Source organism: Caretta caretta, chromosome 6 (genome assembly GCF_965140235.1).
Source record: "Caretta caretta isolate rCarCar2 chromosome 6, rCarCar1.hap1, whole genome shotgun sequence".
Lineage (NCBI taxonomy): Eukaryota > Metazoa > Chordata > Testudines > Cheloniidae > Caretta > Caretta caretta.
In genome coordinates, this window is record NC_134211.1 from 98,573,742 (window position 1) to 98,591,789 (window position 18,048).

An 18,048-nucleotide genomic window follows, 5' to 3' on the forward strand; every position below is an offset into this window, starting at 1 on the left:
CTTTGGAACTTTTCTTTCAAAGATTTGGATATTTCAATTTTTTTGTCCTGATTTGACACAGAAACAAACATTGAAATATTAGAATTTCTTACAGGACAGAAATTCTGGTTTTTATTTAGCGCTAGTCTTTGGTTTTGAGTGTAGCTCATGATTCAGTAGGTGGTACTTTGGTTTACTTCTGGGTCAAAACAATACTCTAGCGGCAAAGGGCTCCATTACCACAATGCTGGAGTATTGTTTTGAGCCAGTAGTCAACCAAAGTGCCACCTACTGATTCATGCAGTACTGAGGAGTTGCAGTACCTGAGTTACTTCTTGTGGTATCAAGGAGTTTCTTGGAGTCTATCATTCAAGTAGTGAGCCAAAACCTACTTAGTCTGTGAAATCTAAGAGGATCACAGAACAAGATATTATGATGACTCCAGGCAGTATATCTGTGTCATGATCAGAAATAAAAACACCTTTACTGTAAGTACATACTGAAAAATGACACGAAGGATTTATCGTGCCATCAGAACCCCAAAACATCTACTGGCTGGCTTCTTCCCAATGTCAAAGATCCTTTTGCCATCACCAATCTGATGGCTGGCTCCTCCCAGAGGAACTCCTTCTGACACCTATTCAAGGATGCCTCCCCTCTTCACTTTCTCATTCCAGAAACCCACTTTGACTCCTTTGCTTAGGCTGGCTCCATTGCTCTTTATCTAGCTTGGTAAGTATGCAATAGCCATCAAAGTGCACATGCATGGTTTTTACTACCGTCATTATGCTGATGATTCAAAAATCTACCCCTCTATTGATAAGTTATCTCCCTTCATCCAATGTAGTATCTTGGTCTGTCTTTCTGACATCTCTTTGTGGATGTCAAGTTGGCATCTTAAGCTCAACGTAACCAAAACTGAGCTCTTGGTCTTTCCCCCCAAGTCCTTCCTCTGCTCCCACTCTCTAACACCATGGTCAATTCTATCATCACCCCAGTCATTCAGGTGTCAGTTTTCACTTGGTCTTCTCATTGCACCCACACATTCAAGCCATTTATAAATCTTGCCTCCTTTTCTTAGGCAGCATCTCTGATATCAAGCCTTTCCTCTGACTACAAAGTGAAAACTCACATCCCTTTATCAACATGTCATGCCTTCCCTATTACAACTTTTCTACACTCCTCCAGTCTATTTAGAATATTGCTGCTGAAATAATCTTTGAGGTTTGTCACTCTGACCAAATCAACCTCCTCTTTAAGTTTCCTCCACTGGCTACTCATTCAGCTCCAGATCAAATACAAGCTTCTTGTTTTAAACTTTAAGGACATTCGTAACTTAATCCTGTTGTAGCTATCTGATCTAGTTACCAATAGTGATGCACCAGCATTTCCAGCTTTTGTCTCCCAAAAGTTAGCTTCTCCATTAAATATCTCCATGCTTACTCCCATGACAGTTATCTGTAATTATGATTTAAGTTTGTATTCTATAACATCAGAAGGTAATCTGTCTTATTTGAACCATTGACACTCATTACAGATAACACACAGTGAGGCTACCTGCCTCACTGTAAAGTGACTATTCACAGGCAGCAGGAAAGGCACATTCAGAAAATATGTAAAGTTCTTTTGAAAAGCAGACTTAAGCATACAACTCAGAGCAACATGTTGATTTATGTTTTGAGCATTCATTGCTCTCAATTACTTGTGAGGAAACTTATATAACTTCACGAACAAGTTTACATCTTCTGTAGATCCAACAAGGAGAGGTTATTTAACAGCAGTCACTATAGTTCTTGGAGAATACTGACTCTACATGTTCATGCTGTGGAGATGTGCTGTCAGCACTGCCCAGCTTTGGAAACTTCTCTGCCCACTGGACAGTGCATGAACAACCCACAGCAGACCCTTAACTCCCTGACTCCAGCGCTTGCTCCTCACTTTGCTTTCTGTTTAAAGATAGACGAAAGCAGAACATTATTTGGTCCCTCCAAGTTACTGAAGTCACCATAAAAGGCCCAGGAATTTAAGAAAAAGAATTAGAAAAAATTACAGCTACAAGATATATAAAACGTAAGTATTAATAAAAAGTGTCTGCAGAGACTTGGAGTGGTCCCTCTCTGTCAGCGTCAGAGGGAGGCCACTTCGCCTCGCTACACCACCTAGCATCTGAGAGCTGATCAACAGGGAATTACAACAGTAAGTCAGTAAAGAGTCTAGGGCGCTGGCCCCTCATGACAGAACAATTGGCAACCTTTAGAACAGCCCCCTGGCTTGGGCAGACAACCACCACAATCAGGCTCAGGCCCTCTGGGCCGGGCAGAGCAATAACAGTCTGGTTGGAGCAGGCAGCAAGCAAGTCAGGCTCCACCCTCTAAGCAGGTAAACAGTAAACAGTCAGGCTCAAGCCCTCTCAGAGGGCCAAGAAAAATAAGTCTATGGCCCAGCTCCTTGGCTGGGCAGATTGCAAACAAATGCAGACCATTTGGCCCAAGGTGGGTAGCCTGCCACCCCAGGGTGGGATTGGCAGCAGTGGGTAGGGGGACCCGGGCCCACCCTACACCACCAGGTCCCAGCCTAGGACCCTAACAGTGGTGGGAAATCCCACCACTGAGTCAGCGGGGATCCTGTCAAAACACGCTGACCATGGTTTCAGCAACACAACTGGACTAATGTCTGGTTTCCCTGGGCCACTTCCTACCCATACGTGTTCATAGGGCTTAATCACCCATGGGCCCTCAGGCTCCTTGGGATACTCCGCCACCGGCAGTTCCAACAGCTTCTCGGGGTATTTGCCTGGCGGCAGCTCTTCCAGGTATTACTTCAGAAGCAAGGGTTGATACAGCTCAGTTGCTGGTTCAGGGACCAGCAACAAGGCAGCAACATCCAACTCCTTCCCTGGCTCTCCCTCAACAGAGCTGGAGGCTCTGCCTCTTATACTTCTTGTTCTACCCCTCTGCTTCCAGCACAAGCGATGGGACCAGCCTGGCTCTGCCCACCTCGGGGCTGGGAGTCCTCCCCGTCAGAGTCAGAGGGAGGCCACTCCGCTTTGCTACGGTGTCCTAGTGCAAAACAGTTTAGAGATGGTTGGATATTTGAACCAGGATTTGGTGAATCAGACTCAGTAATGGAACAATTCTACCCAGAGCAGAGTCTCCTATCTATTTGTCAGACTCTGACACAAACAATTCCAATGCATGGTTTACAGTTAATGAATGATAATGTGGTCTAGAAGTGACTAGATGAAGCCAAAGGAATCAAGCAGGAGAAACATCAAGATGAAACTCCAGAACCCAACTCTCTGACCTAGAGAAGGATGAGCTGGATTCTGAGAGACTCCTTGGGACCACTAAAGAAAAGCAGCCATACAGATTTCAGAGTAGCAGCCGTGTTAGTCTGTATTCGCAAAAAGAAAAGGAGTACTTGTGGCACCTTAGAGACTAACCAATTTATTTGAGCATGAGCTTTCGTGAGCTACAGCTCACTTCATCGGATGCATACCGTGGAAACTGCAGAAGACATTATATACACACAGAGACCATGAAACAATACCTCCTCCCACCCCACTGTCCTGCTGGTAATAGCTTATCTAAAGTGATCATCAAGTTGGGCCATTTCCAGCACAAATCCAGGTTTTCTCACCCTCCGCCCCCCCGCCCCCACAAACTCACTCTCCTGCTGGTAATAGCCCATCCAAAGTGACCACTCTCTTCACAATATGTATGATAATCAAGGTGGGCCATTTCCTGCACAAATCCAGGTTCTCTCACTCCCTCACCCCCCTCCAAAAACCACACACACAAACTCACTCTCCTGCTGGTAATAGCTTATCCAAAGTGACCACTCTCCCTACAATGTGCATGATAATCAAGGTGGGCCATTTCCAGCACAAATCCAGGTTTTCTCACCCCCCCCCCACCCCCGGAAACACACACACACACACAAACTCACTCTCCTGCTGGCAATAGGCTCATCCAAACTGACCACTCTCCAAGTTTAAATCCAAGTTTAACCAGAATGTCTGGGGGGGGGGGGTTAGGAAAAAACAAGGGGAAATAGGCTACTTGCATAATGACTTAGCCACTCCCAGTCTCTATTTAAGCCTAAATTAATAGTATCCAATTTGCAAATGAATTCCAATTCAGCAGTTTCTCGCTGGAGTCTGGATTTGAAGTTTTTTTGTTGTAAGATAGTGACCTTCATGTCTGTGATTGCGTGACCAGAGAGATTGAAGTGTTCTCCGACTGGTTTATGAATGTTATAATTCTTGACATCTGATTTGTGTCCATTTATTCTTTTACATAGAGACTGTCCAGTTTGACCAATGTAAATGGCAGAGGGGCATTGCTGGCACATGATGGCATATATCACATTGGTGGATGTGCAGGTGAACGAGCCTCTGATAGTGTGGCTGATGTTATTAGGTCCCGTGATGGTGTCCCCTGAATAGAGTGGAGTGTAAGTACAATATGCACCATAAACAAAGCACCACAAAATAAATGGACAGCTGCATTCTGAACTAGCTGAAGTTTCCAAGTCATCTTCAAGTAATGCTTCAAGTATAACATACATAAGTGAGGCTATATGGAGGTGACAAGGTATGGGTTGTGGTGACAGTCACTTGCAAAAGAAAAAAATAACCTCCTCATAAAATGAATATTTACAAAAACTGATTGCTGCTATCTTGGCATCTAGAACAAGCTGAAGAGCCAACATGATCCCAAGTTTGCGAACACCAGGTTTCAAGTTACATATTGTTATTCAAACATGGGCAATATCAGTAAATGCCTTGTCCAGAAGTTATGAATAAACAATTGAATAACACTGGTCCGCAAACCAATCCCTGAGGTATTCTACTAGTAACCTCTCACCAGTCTGATACCTCACCTTTCAGCACAACCTACTGCGTTTTCCCTGTTAGCCAGTTCCTTATCCACCTTACAATTCTAGTACTGATCCCCATCCTCTCTAATTTGACAAATAATTTCCTATGTGGTACTGTTTCAAATTCTTGAACTGAAGTCCAAATATATTAGACCTACTGCATTTCCTTTATCTAAGAAATCAGTTATTTTTTCAAAAAAGGAAATCAGGTAGTCTGGCATGATCTACCTTTGGTAAATCCATGTTACATTATACCCCCTTTACCATTAATTTTATTATTCTTTCCTGAATAATTTGCTCTAAAGCCTTGCATACTACTGAGATAAGACAACCAGAATTGTAATTTCCCAGATCACTTCTTTTCCCTTTCTTAAATATAGATATCATATTAACTATTCTCCAGTCAAATGGCACTACTCGCAAATAAAGAACTATTAAACATCCTTGCTACCAGACTAGCAAACCCACGTGACAGTTCTTTCTGTATTCCATGATGAACCTTCCACCTTAGATGTGGTGATTTCCATTTTTAGCACTCATTTCCTTCAGCTGTATTGCCTTCATGCGCATGTTCCATGTTAGCATCCTTATTGATAACTGAGGTCAAGTATTCATTTAGTTTTGGGGCTATACCTAGATTTCCTTTAAACTCCTTCGCATCCACACTGCATAGCAGCCCAACCACACCCTTCATTATTCTCTTTTTATTTATATAACTAAGAAACCTCAATATTTATTTTAATTTCCTTGGCAAGAGCTAATTCAGTTTGACTTGTAGCAAATTTCACTGACATGTTCTAACCTCCACAGTGTAGCTTTCTTTGCTGATCAACCCCTTTTTCCATTTCCTATAGGGTCTCTGTTTACTTCTAATAACCTTTTTGACGTGGTTATTCATCTAACTTGGTTCACAACTTTCCTTAAAAGTTTTTTCCTTTGCTGGGAATGCCAATTTCAGATAATTTTTGAATAACTGATTTGAAGAAATGTCATGCCTCCTACACATTTGAGTCCTTAAGCTGTTCAGTCCAGTTGACTTCCTTGATTAATTCCCTTAATTTCCCAAAGTTCACTTTTTAAAAATCATGTCAGAAACTAACCCTAGAGGAAATCTCTGAAAGGTGTCTAGTGGCATTGACGGTGGAGAGCATCACTCTTATTTGACAAAATTTGCACACTACCATCATGACCTTCGTAATATGCATTTATCAAACCTCACAAAGCAGATCTCCATTCTGCCACAGAGTCATTGTTTGGTAGGAAGTGCAATATTAGTTGGTTTCCATATACTTCCTTAAAGTTTTACATAGCTTTTGTTTAATACAGGGAGGAAGTTATATTTCTGCCTATTATTCTAATGTAATAACTGTAATATTTCCTTAATTCCCTCCACTTCCTTTCTCTTGATAGAAATACTTTCAGTTATGAAAACTAATGGGGAAAAAGTACTATTAATCCTGAAAAAATATTAAAATATAGCCCAGGTACAAGACTTCACTGAGCTTTAACAATCTGGAAAGTATGAAGTATTATTCAGTTACTGAGTTTATTAGAAGCAAAAAAGATGTGAAAATGGGTATGAAGTTTCTTAAAGGGCTAATTTTGAATTAAATTAAATTCCTAAATTAATAGATTTACTTGTAAATTCTCCAAAAATTAGTTCTCTAATCAAAGAGTATGTGCTGAATTTTGGGGAGGACACACTATATTTTTCTTAGATAACAAAGAGGCTGATACCCTGCTTTAAGTAGAAAACTCAACTCAGTCTTAACTACAGAGTCCCTGGTAAAGCCAGAGAAAGAGAGATTCATTCCCAGATGCAGAAAAATATGGTTAGGTGACATTCAAGTCTTATATTTAGACAGCACTATAAAATAATGACACACCAACTGAGTTACCAGTAGGAATTTTATGGTGTAATCTAGCTGGGCAGCAAAACCACTGCTGTATATATATTTAGTTTAAAGACTTGTGTGTCTGTAAAAAGTGTCTAAAACACAGCATCTGATCTTAATAATTTTAAGTTGGTTCATCACATATTTAAATCTTACATTTCTATTTTTGTTGCCACAAATTTATAACAGAAAATGAATCTGTCCAGTCTGCTTTTAGAGAAAACTCAATTTTTCATACCCATGAACAAAGTGTAATCTTATACTGTTCCCTGGAGCTCTCTCTCTTCTTTTAGAAGCTGCACTTTTTCGTTTTTCTTTGCATTGCTCTTTAAGCTGAGGTAGATCTTCTTTGTAAACCTTTATGAAAGAGTACACATATATATAAACAAATATGTTTTCAGGAAGAACAAGTATCTGAGAAATAAACCTATAGATCAGTTCAGTTTTCCACAAGAATGGCACAATGACATTACTGCAGACATTTGCAATGACTGTAGCCAACTGGGTATACAATTTCTTTTTAAATTACAAACCATACAGCATGATATGAAGTGTTGTGAATACATCCAGCCACTGAGCTTTCTGTTATCTTTCAATGTGTCAGCTACTGGCAATGGGCTAAATCCTAACATCCTTGCTCAATTTCTATTCAGTCCTTACTCAGGTAAAACTCCCATTGACTTCAGCGCTTTTCTTGAGAAAGGACCAAGTAAACCCTTGGGAAATATTTCAGGATTTGTCCCTGTGCCAGTAAAACTCAAGTCTTACCTGTCGACGGTATGTGATCTGAGTCTCTTGTTCAATTTCAGAGTCTAGCTCTGGAACATCAGATTGATCTGAATCTGATTCATCACTGTTAGAATCAACCAGACTTTCTGTGATCAAGAAAACCAAAACGTAGATGGAAACAATTAATTAAAATAGCGCATGGTTCAGAAAAATACAACAACACTTCTGACTTATGCCTGACTGCTGATATTTACCACAACATGAGCTACTAAACCATGAAAAGATCATCTGAAATTATCATCAATACTCCTAATACAACAGTACTTTCAAATTTGGACTGCATGCTTTTTTCTTACTTTTTGATAGCTAGGCTTCACATATTAAACTCACTTCACAGGCAGTGTGGTCCAGTGGACTGGGAACTTGACTGGAAGACAGAAGACCTAGGTTCCATTCTTGGCTCTGTGAATGACCTGCTAAGTGAACCCGGGCAAGATGTGTCTGCACCTTAAGTTTCCCCTACTGATGACCTCTCGTGGTCCCTTCCAGCCCTACATTTCTCTGATTCTATAATATGTATGCACAAAAGCAGTTTTTTGTAGATACAAGTTTATTCACCTTTGAATATTGGAGCCAGTGCATCTTATTTACTTTTGGGAGCAGATTCCAGAGGCATGGGTCCTCCAATGACAATGTGTTGTTACCAGATACATAAAGTTTAAATTCTGGAGCCAACAGTGAGAATGACCCAACAGATTTTAACTTCAGTGGTGGTACAGGAGCAGAAAGCCCCTTTCACATAAATGGATCTTAGATCATTGAGGGATCATAACAAAGAAAGTGAATTACACTCAAATGTAGACTACAGATCTTGGTGAACTGGTGATACGTGCCTGAGACTCTGAAACTCATTGGTGAAGACTAATGTTACATTTGCAACTGCTCGTGTCATTAGATCCTTCCCCATATTATTAGATTCACTTCTGTCTTACTGCAAATGAGCTCTAATAAATTCATTCACATCCATTCTTATTTCCATGAGGCATTGTAAAAACACAAACTCAGTATCGGAGTGTCACAGGTGGGGTCTGCCCCACAGTGCCACCTGCGGGGTCAAACATAGTGTTGCAGGTATCCCTTTCCTTAGTCCACAAGTTAGGGCTGCATGGTTGGAACAGAGTGGCCTGTGCCATAAGCTCAGAGTTAAATAATTGCAAATTCAGAATCTGACTGTCTGCACCTTTAAATAAACAAATAAAACCTCAAAAGCAAGCACTTAGTTGCCGTGCTAGAAGGCAAGGTCCTGACCTGGCCCTGGGGTTCTGGGCTAGCACTGAAAATCTCCTCATCTGTCCCAGTCTCACCCAGTTCTGACCCTGAAAATTAGCAAACAAGCCTTCTTAACTGGCCTGCTGGCTCTTGATTGGTCAGTGTCTCCTCTTAGCCCTGCTAAACCTCTGGAGGACTGTGCCTTGTTGATAGCCCAGCCTGAGCAAGGACGTATTCAGGGTGATGCCTCCAGCAGGGGGACAGGAAAGGCCTGACAGACTCCATCAGATGGAGTTTGATCAAGTGCACATTTAAGTCATCTGATTATTGGTGGTACTGCCAGAAAAGCATATCATTTGTCTTTCCTAACAGCTGTACATACATACTGTTTTTCCTAACAGCTGTACGTACAATTAGTTGCAACCTTGTAGGGTCCCCAAGTGTGAGAATGCGAGGAAAAAAGAAAATATTAATCACTCCTTTTTTGGATTTCTCTGCAAAAGTAAACAATCAATAGAATCTAAAAAATTGCCATTAAAACCAACAAAACCAGCATGAATATTTTATTTCTGCCCACTGACAGAAAGAGCTAATCAGTCAGAAAATACTGCCTCCATACTAAAGCCATACTCAAAATCACACTGCTAGGCACAGGGATCAAAGATACATATGTGAGAAGGATGCACCTAGATTGAATGAACTAATAAAATATTGTTTTTTAAAAACTGATTTATTTCAGTGTCACTATTACTAAGGTATTTTATTTGAATGGGACAAATTTCTAGAGGAAAACACAATATACTACAATTGTTTTGCCACAATACCCTTCCAAATAGCAACTTTTTCCTACCCATGATTACCTTTTAGTCTTAAGCATAAAGGCCTACATTTTCAAAAGTGAGTGCTGATTTTGGATACCTCAACTTGTAGGCTCCTGTCTTGAGACACCTGAAAGAAGCCTAATTTTCATAATCACTGAGCACTTACACTTTGAAACTCAGGCAGTCTTTGAAGGTCTCAAGTTGATCACTCAGAAACTGAGTTGCCCCAAATCAGTAGTAACTTTTGAAAATTTAAAACAAAAACTCTTTAAAATTAAGATACTCTTATATTGACTTTAATGGGACTACTCACATATATAATAATAGGCATGGGCATAACAGTTTGTGGATTCGGACCATGAACTGTAAAATATTTATTAGAAGATTAACTGACAGGTCTATGAACGGGTCGGGAGAGAGAGACAGAGAAGACTGTCCTCTGAATATGCCCTGCGCAATAAGAATTGGGAATGACATCAGCTAGATCTAAAACTTTACAGAATATTCTCAAAAAACAATGTTACTAAACAATTACGAAATTCTAATTAAAAGAATAAGTATAAAACATCCACTTTTTCCACATACCACTACAAAGTAAGAATGAATTAAAACAAGGCAATTTAAATAAAAGCCTGATTTAATTAAAAGAATGATTTTCTGGAAATTCATGATTTGTATCAAGATCACACACTATATACAATTCCATATTATATTTGTTTGCAAAATAATTAAACAAACATGCTTTTGGGACAAAAAAGTTCTCGTCTCAAGACTGCAACTCAATTCTCGACGTGTCCCATTTAGTCTAGTTTATAGATGTAGAAAGAAACCCCGCGTAAAACGGTTAAATAAAAGTCATTGATATTGTGCATTAATGTTGACATAGATAAATAAAGCTTCAGTCCCACAAGGACTTAGGCGCATGTTTTACTTCATGGACTGTGAGTAAAGTTAAGCACTTGTGTCTTTGCAGGATTGAGATCTAAATCTGATCTTTAACACTAATTATGCAAGTTAGAGATGGGATACTTGAAGGGCCCATAGCTTGCTTCAATTCTAAAAATGAGAGCCTTGATTGAGAAATCTCAAACACATGGGTTAATGCTTTAGAATTTAAATAATTAAATACATGAATCTTAAATCTTATGTCACTGATAACATGCTCAATGAAAGCATATTATTACACATTTCCTCAAGTAACTTAAATAACTCATTTTCAAATACAGTGGCCAACTTTCTAATTTCTGAAAACCGGACACTGAGCACTGGAATCTCTCCCACCTCCTGTACTGCCTCTTCCTAAGAGGCACAGGCCCTGCCCCAGGCCCTGCTCCTTGCTCCACCTCTTCCCCTTGAGGCCCCAGCCCCTGCTCCTCTTCCCTGCCCCACCCACCACTGTTACTTGCTGCTCTCTCCACTACCCTCCCCTTGCCAGCTGAGCAGGGCTTGAGGGGTGACTGGGGCAGGACACTGGAGAGAGAGCCGGGCTCCAGGGGGTGACCGGGACAGGGCAGGTAAGGGAGAGCCGGGCTCCGGGGGTGGAGAGGTGAGTGGGGCAGGGCGGGGAAGGGAGAGCCATGCTTTGGGGGTGGAGGGATAAGTGGGGCAGTGCTGGGAAGGGAGATTTGCGTTCCAGGGGTGGAGAGGTAAGTGGGGAAGGATGGGGGAGGGAGAGCCATGCTCCGGGAGTGGAGAGGTGAGTGGTTCAGGACGGGGAAGGAAGAGCTGCATTCTGGGGGTGGAGGGTGAGTGGGGCAGGACGGAGGAGGGAGAGACACGCTCTAGAGGTGGGAGGGTGACTGGGACATGGCAGGGAAGGGAGAGCCACACTCTGGGGGTGGAAGGGTGAGTGGGCCAGGACAGAGCATAGAGAACCATGCTCTGGGGTGGAGAGGTGAATGGGGCGGGACAGGGCAGGGAGAGCCACGCTTGGCACAGGATGTGGGAGCCGCTGGTACCTCTCTCTGTCAGAGCCATTCCAGAGTGCTCTGCTGCTCCTCCAAACTCCAGCAGAAGCTGTGGCTTTTTCTGACTCCCCCCTCCCCGGTGGTGGTGACCAGTTACTACAGGTAATCGGGCTTTTAGTGTCCGGACACTACCAGGCTCCCTTTTCAACCGGACTTTCCAATAAAAAAATGGACACCTTGCAACCCTATTATAATACTGGTACGTTTATAGTGGTGATGCTTAAAAATCTTCAATATTGTCTTTGCACTTACAGTGTCACACCCCAATGGCCCCCTCCCTCAGGGAGTCTCCAGGAAAGGCAGATCAGCATTGTATGTGGCTAACACTGTTGCAAGCATTGCAAAGCATTTTGGGGAGGGTCAAAGGTGTGAGAGTGGAGAGTGGTAATTTCCTTTGCAGAATACAAGAGGCCAGCGGGGGAGAAAGAAGAAGAACAAAGAACGAGTTAACTCAAACCTTCAGCTAGCTCCGTGTGAAGGTAAGACTCTGGCCCCGGCCCAAGGTCACACGCTCGATGAGAAATCAACAGCTGCCCAGCCGTGAGAAGAAGAGAACTAAGTTGAGCAGAGCTGCAGAGATAGCAGTGAGAACAGTGAGAGCAAATGAGATGGCGACAGCAAAGGCCAATAGAAGGGAAAACAAAGTCTCTGGAGCCGGGATGTTTTGGGAAACCGAGGAGGCCACAGCAAGCCGGTTTGGACTGCCACAAAGAGCACCAGAAGCAGAGGTCCCTGAGTGGAATCCCCCCCGCAAGAAGCCCAAGACTGGAGCAACTCGGAGATCCAACAGTGGATCCTCGGACGACCTGGGCCCAGGACACCACTCCCATCCACCCTTCCCCCCCTCTTCTTCTGATGTTACATCCAGGCCTGGCCAATCTCGGGTAGTGCGTGTGTATAAAAGTGGGTTAGGGCGTGGGGCACTAACGCTTTCTTTCTTCCCCTGAATGACGTGGGAACGTTCCCAGCACTCTCTGCTGTTATTTTATTATTTTATCAATAAAGCTTTAAAACTTAGACACTTGATGTGTTCTGTACCTCCTCCCCGAAGATCCTGCGGCATCAGCCTGATCAACTGACATACCAGGCAGATTGATAACGAAAATCTGTCACAGTTTTGGTGGAGAACTGCGGAGGGGAGGGGAGGGGAGCCCTGCGGCGCGCACCAACTGCTTTGCCGTTGGTATTTCATGTTTGCTCTGTCTGGCACTCTTGATATTGCATGTTGGGGATTTTATGATTAAAGGTGAGCCCCACCCTCAGTCATAGCATGACAGAAAACCAGAGGGAGGTTTAGCATTCCTCTCTCCACCCCGGTTGGCAGGGGAAGGGTGGAGGTGGGTCTACCCCTGGTCGTAGAAGTACCGGGCAAGAGGAGGACTTAGAGATCCTCGCTCCAAGCGACAAGGACAATCCCTGGCATATACACCCCCAGTCGTAGTATGACTGAGTAGAAAGAGGAGAGCTTTGGAGTCTCTCGCTCCAGCCGAGAGGGGCTCTTGCAGAGGAGAGCTTTGGAGCTTCTCGCTCCGCCCGAGAGGGGCACTTGCAGAAGAGAGCTTTGGAGTTTCTCGCTCTGCCCGAGAGGGGCACTTGCAGGGGCATATGCACCCTCGATGGGATCGGACCGAGTAATACGGAGGGAGCCTTAGTGTCTCTTCCTCCAGCCACTCCAAGCATGTGTGGGCGGTGAGCACTGTAAGCTCTGATGCCGGCGTGAGCAGCGTGAAAACTCAAGTGATTTAAAAAACCTTAAGAGTGGTACCAACGGTTTGTGAGAGCATGTTCAGGAAACAGAAGGGTACAGCTGTGGACTCAGGAGTCCCGCAGTTGTGGGCGATGGCATCAATGGCGGGTTCAATGCCAGACGAACGGACATTAGGGAGCGCAGACAAGGTAGTCCAGCTGCCCGGTCAGCTGGCATCTCAGGAGGCAGGTGGACCTGATGCCCAAGCCATGGGGGAGGCAGCAAAGAGGGATGGGACCCTGCTGCCTCTTTCAAAGGGGGGTGAGGACCTCTCCCAGCTGGAGAGGGCTCTCACCAAGGTGGGATACAATCCCTGGGGTTCTGTGGCGGAGCTTCAGAAAAGAGTGCAGACTTGGCAGGGTTTGTTAGACCTATATGCCGAGTATGAAACGCAGAAGGGTAAAAACCTAGGGGCAGCTGTGGGGTTAATATGGACTGCAGCAGCCATGTGGTATCAAACGTTATCAGACAGAAAGAAGAGTTGGGGAAAAGGGAAGCAGTGTGCACCCGACAGCTGGTGGAAATTGAGCAATTGGAAGCGCAAATTACTAACCAGGCAGCAACCCAAGCCTATGCCCAGGACAAGTTGCAGGTCTTGAGACAGAACTTCCAGGCAGAAAGGGAAGAACGCATCTGTCTGGAAGCGCTGGCTAAGCAAGTACCAGTCCTTCAGGGGCTTGTCAAAGATTTGACCATTCGTGCTCAGCATCTGCCACAACGGCAGTGTGCTCACCATGAAAAGAAAATTGTACAGTTAAAACGTCAGTTGGCCGTACATTCAGTCCAGGTGGCAAGCCTCACCGGGGATGATTTCGGTGACCCCTGTGAGGGCTTTGAGCTCTCCCTTTGTGAGGATCCTCAATTTCAGGCGGAACCTTGTTGCACCCCTATAGCAGCCCTCAGTAAGACCGAGGAGAGGTCCAGCAGGTAAAGGAGGAGAAGGTTGTATGCACAGCACTCCCAACTATGAGGAGAGCACCCCATGGGGTGATTATGAAGAGGAAAGGGACCAGGAAGGGTGGGGGCTAATTAAGGAGCCCACCTTCCTTGCTAAATTGGTAATGAAACGAAGCCTGTGTCCATGGAAAGGGGATGGTGCAGTGAGAAAAAAAGGATCGGGCCCAGAAAAGCAGGAAGGCAACAGATGAAGAAATTGGAATAAGGAAAGCAGAAAGTACAGGCACGGGAAATTCAGATCCCTGAAATAGTACTTGGAATGGTAAAATCTGAGTTGATGAAGGTGTCATTTTGGGAGATAAGCAAGTGATTTAAGGAAAGAGAGTGAGAGGTTAATTCTCTCCAGCCTCTGCAGAGTTAAGCAATTAAACGCTGTAAAAGTGTTAAAAAGGAAAAGTGTTAAAGGAAAGAAAATTCTTGGTTTCTTTGCAGCCACTCTGAAGGAAAAATGGGCCCTTTTCCAAAGAAATGTCTGTAAATAATCCAGGCAAAGAGACAATCTGATTTAAATCATTTGACTATGGACAATTTAGTCAAATTTGCTAAAAAAATATAAGGGGGTTCTATTGGACCTTAAAGACCAAAGTCGTGGCTGCAGTAGGGCAGTGAAAACCAGGAGAATGGGAAAAGATTTGGAATTTGTTTTTTGGTAACAAAATAGCAGATAAGAGCTGTAGTAAAAGAGAGAAAGACATTGCCCCACACTGAGCTGAGGTGGCTCTGGGTAATCAATCTGTCACTTTGCTAAGGGTACATAAAAATTCGGTGAGCACAAAAGAAACAATTATACCTTATGAAAAAACTGATATGGCTAATGTTATGGAAATTAAATTATGGGAGGAATGTGCATTTTCCCCCAGTGTATACTGTAAAAGGGGCAAAAGAAATGCAAAAATATACCACAATAGGTTGTGTTTTCCTTTTAAAATGTGTGTTTTGGAAGCAGGAGTTAAAAGTAATCAAAACTCTGGTGAAAGTTGATTGTGTCCCTTTTAAGACAGTCTCTGAGCTGCTAATGGCTTTGAATCCAAAAGCAAGCCAGAAAGTATCTGTGTTAATGGAAATTACCTAACTGATAAAAGTAGAAGCCATTGAAACCTGGCCTGCCTATAGAACAAACGAGAAAATATGGATGTAATTCCTCTGTCTTTCCTGCAATCAGCAAGGATATTTGTAAAAGAAAGGAATATTTTAAGCAATCATCTGCCACCCCCAAAGGGGTAGAAATATGGGGTTTTTTGTCCTGCAGAACAGGAAAAGCTGATACCAGCTGAAAAGCAACCCAGAATATCATGAAGCTACTGTCACAATAGAAATTGTGTTCTATGTTTTGTCTTGTGTTGTTTGTCTTGCTGCTAGCACTGTTGTGTATCAAATGCTGCAAGGAAACATCCTCAGACAGCAGACATCATATTAGGAAAAACTGGTTTTGGAGCAGGGATTATAAATACTGTAGACATGGAGGAGGTTAAGAATAAATTAAGCTCCCTGTCCCAGCTACAGGACAGCCAAATACAGAAACAAATGGAAATTAAAAAAAAAACATACTGCTATAGCTATGGGATGTACTGAAATGCAGATACTTGCTTTGTTCACCTTGGAAAACGAAATGTTTTGGGTAACATCAGGAAATACTAAGGTTTTGACACACGTGCTAAAGCAATAAATAAATACATAAATCGCTGTTTGATACTTGTCAGTACAAATGGATGCAGTACGTTTTTAGCATAGTAAGGCCAGACCTTTTAATTGGGAGAAATTGTTGTTAAAATCGCACACCAATAGGCTCTGGAGGCCAAGATATGGAAAGTTAGCCCACTCCCCATATTGCACATGGGATCCTTCTGGCCACCCTGGACCTCGAGCCTGTGGGCTGGGGAGAGAAGGAGGGAAGCAATTGGACCCCAGAGGTTGTACCGAGCGGACTCCTCAAAAGTGGGTATGCTTGTCCTTACCTGTTGCTCCAGAGCCCTGTAGTAAAGACATTTCACTAGGATCCTGTATGTGAGATGAATTGGATAATGAGACCAAAGTACTGTATAATGGGCAATGTGTATGTGTAAATTCCTGGGAAGAAGTGTTTTGGGAGGACGGAAGTGTTAGCAACCCGCTAGTTGACAAATGTAAATGTAATGTAAGTACTGTGTTTACCAATAATCACATTTACGGTTTACCACAACCAAAAAAGACTCAGCTTTGCCCAGTTGAGGAAGGAGCTATGTGAAAACCGTGAAGCTGTAGAGGCCGCTTTAGATAAGGAAAAGGCCAAGTGTAAGGATGTCATATATAAAGGGAAGGGTAACCACCTTTCTGTATACAGTGCTATAAAATCCCTCCTGGCCAGAGGGATTAACCTGTAAAGGGTTAAGACGCTCAGCTAACCTGGCTGGCACCTGACCCAACGGACCAATAAAGGGACAAGATACTTTCAAATCTTGTGGTGGGGGGAGGCTTTTTGTTTGTGCTCTTTGTTTACGTGGTTGTTCTCTCTTGGGACTGAGAGAGGCCAGACAGAAATCCATCCTCTGCAACCCATCCTAATCCAAGTCTCCAATATTGCAATCAGTATAAGTAAGCCAGGCAAGGCGGATTAGTTTATCTTTTGTTTTATGGGAAGTTTCCCTGTGATAAGAGGGAGGTTTATTCCTGTTTTCTGTAACTTTAAGGTTTTGCCCAGAGGAGGATCCTCTGTGTTTTGAATCTGAATACCTGTAAAGTATTTTCCATCCTGATTTTACAGAGATGATTTTTACCTTTCTTTTCTTTTTAAATAAAATCCTTCTTTTAAGAACCTGACTGATTTTTCTATTGTTCCAAGATCCAGGGGTTTGGATTTTTGATGATTTTGTAACCAGTTGGTTAGGATATTATTCTCAAGCCTCCCCAGGAAAGGGGTTGTGTGGGGCTTGGGGGGATATTTTGGGGAGAAGACGTTTCCAAGTGGTGTCTTTCCCTGTTCTTTGTTTAAAACGCTTAGTGGCGGCAACATACTGTCCAAGGACAAGGCAAAGTTTGTACATTGGGGAAGTTTTTAACCTAAGCTGGTAAGAATAAGCTTAGGGGGTCTTTCATGCGGGTCCCCACATCTGTACCCTAGAGTTCAGAGTGGGGAAGGAACCTGACAAAGGGGATCATCGTTAAAGACATCTGGGGATGGCAAATTAAAGACAAGGTAATGTTGCAAAAACTGGGGAAAGCAGCCCACACCCTGGACATTAAGTGGGTGGGTCTGTACTCCATTGTGAACCGCATCTCCCTAGTAGTGTACCAGCTACAGCTACCCGGTAAATTAAAATGGGCGCATGCCAATCAATTCAAAACATATTTCTCCCTAGGTTTCTGGACATGGCATCGTGGGCCTCGGTTGTGGACCAGCCATCTGCCTGGAACATCCGGGTTTCCAGCTGGCCATGGGATTCTAAGGATGATCGTAATTATTAGAAGGGAAGATACCTCCAAAGGCTCTCCCTGGCTCGAGCTACTGATGGGGCGCGAGCCACCGTGTGGTGCGAGGCTGGAGGGGAGGTGCCTTGGAGACAGTGCATAGTCCGGACAGACACAGCAGGACCACAGCAAAATACCTGGTGGGTGGCCCCAAGCTTCCCCTGGATCCCATTGGGACAAACCCTGTTCCTCCTGTGGTGCCTGGAGTGGAAGTGGAATGGGAATCCCTTTGGCAAACAATAGCAATTACTGATCTCAGGATGTAATATTGTTGTTAGAACCTCCTAAACCAGGCCAACAACAATATACATGATGAAAGCCAAGGCTGAAACAGGATGACTAATAATTTAGGGAATTTT

General features: G+C 43.4%; 1 protein-coding gene across 8 annotated transcripts in view; it reads right to left on the reverse strand.

The window, feature by feature from the left end:
* EML5 (EMAP like 5) overlaps nucleotides 1-18,048 on the reverse strand; it is a 295,572-nt gene that overhangs the window by 156,215 nt on the left and 121,309 nt on the right. For all 8 annotated transcript variants that reach the window (XR_012669025.1, XM_048854106.2, XM_048854105.2 and 5 more), the window contains exons 12-13: nucleotides 7,524-7,630; nucleotides 6,994-7,112 (exon numbers count right to left, since the gene is read on the reverse strand). Coding sequence is in view for 7 of the 8 variants with exons in the window: in XM_048854106.2 (XP_048710063.1) it covers nucleotides 6,994-7,112; nucleotides 7,524-7,630 (226 nt within the window). In the remaining variant the exon portion in view is untranslated. The remainder of the gene's footprint in view (nucleotides 1-6,993; nucleotides 7,113-7,523; nucleotides 7,631-18,048) is intronic.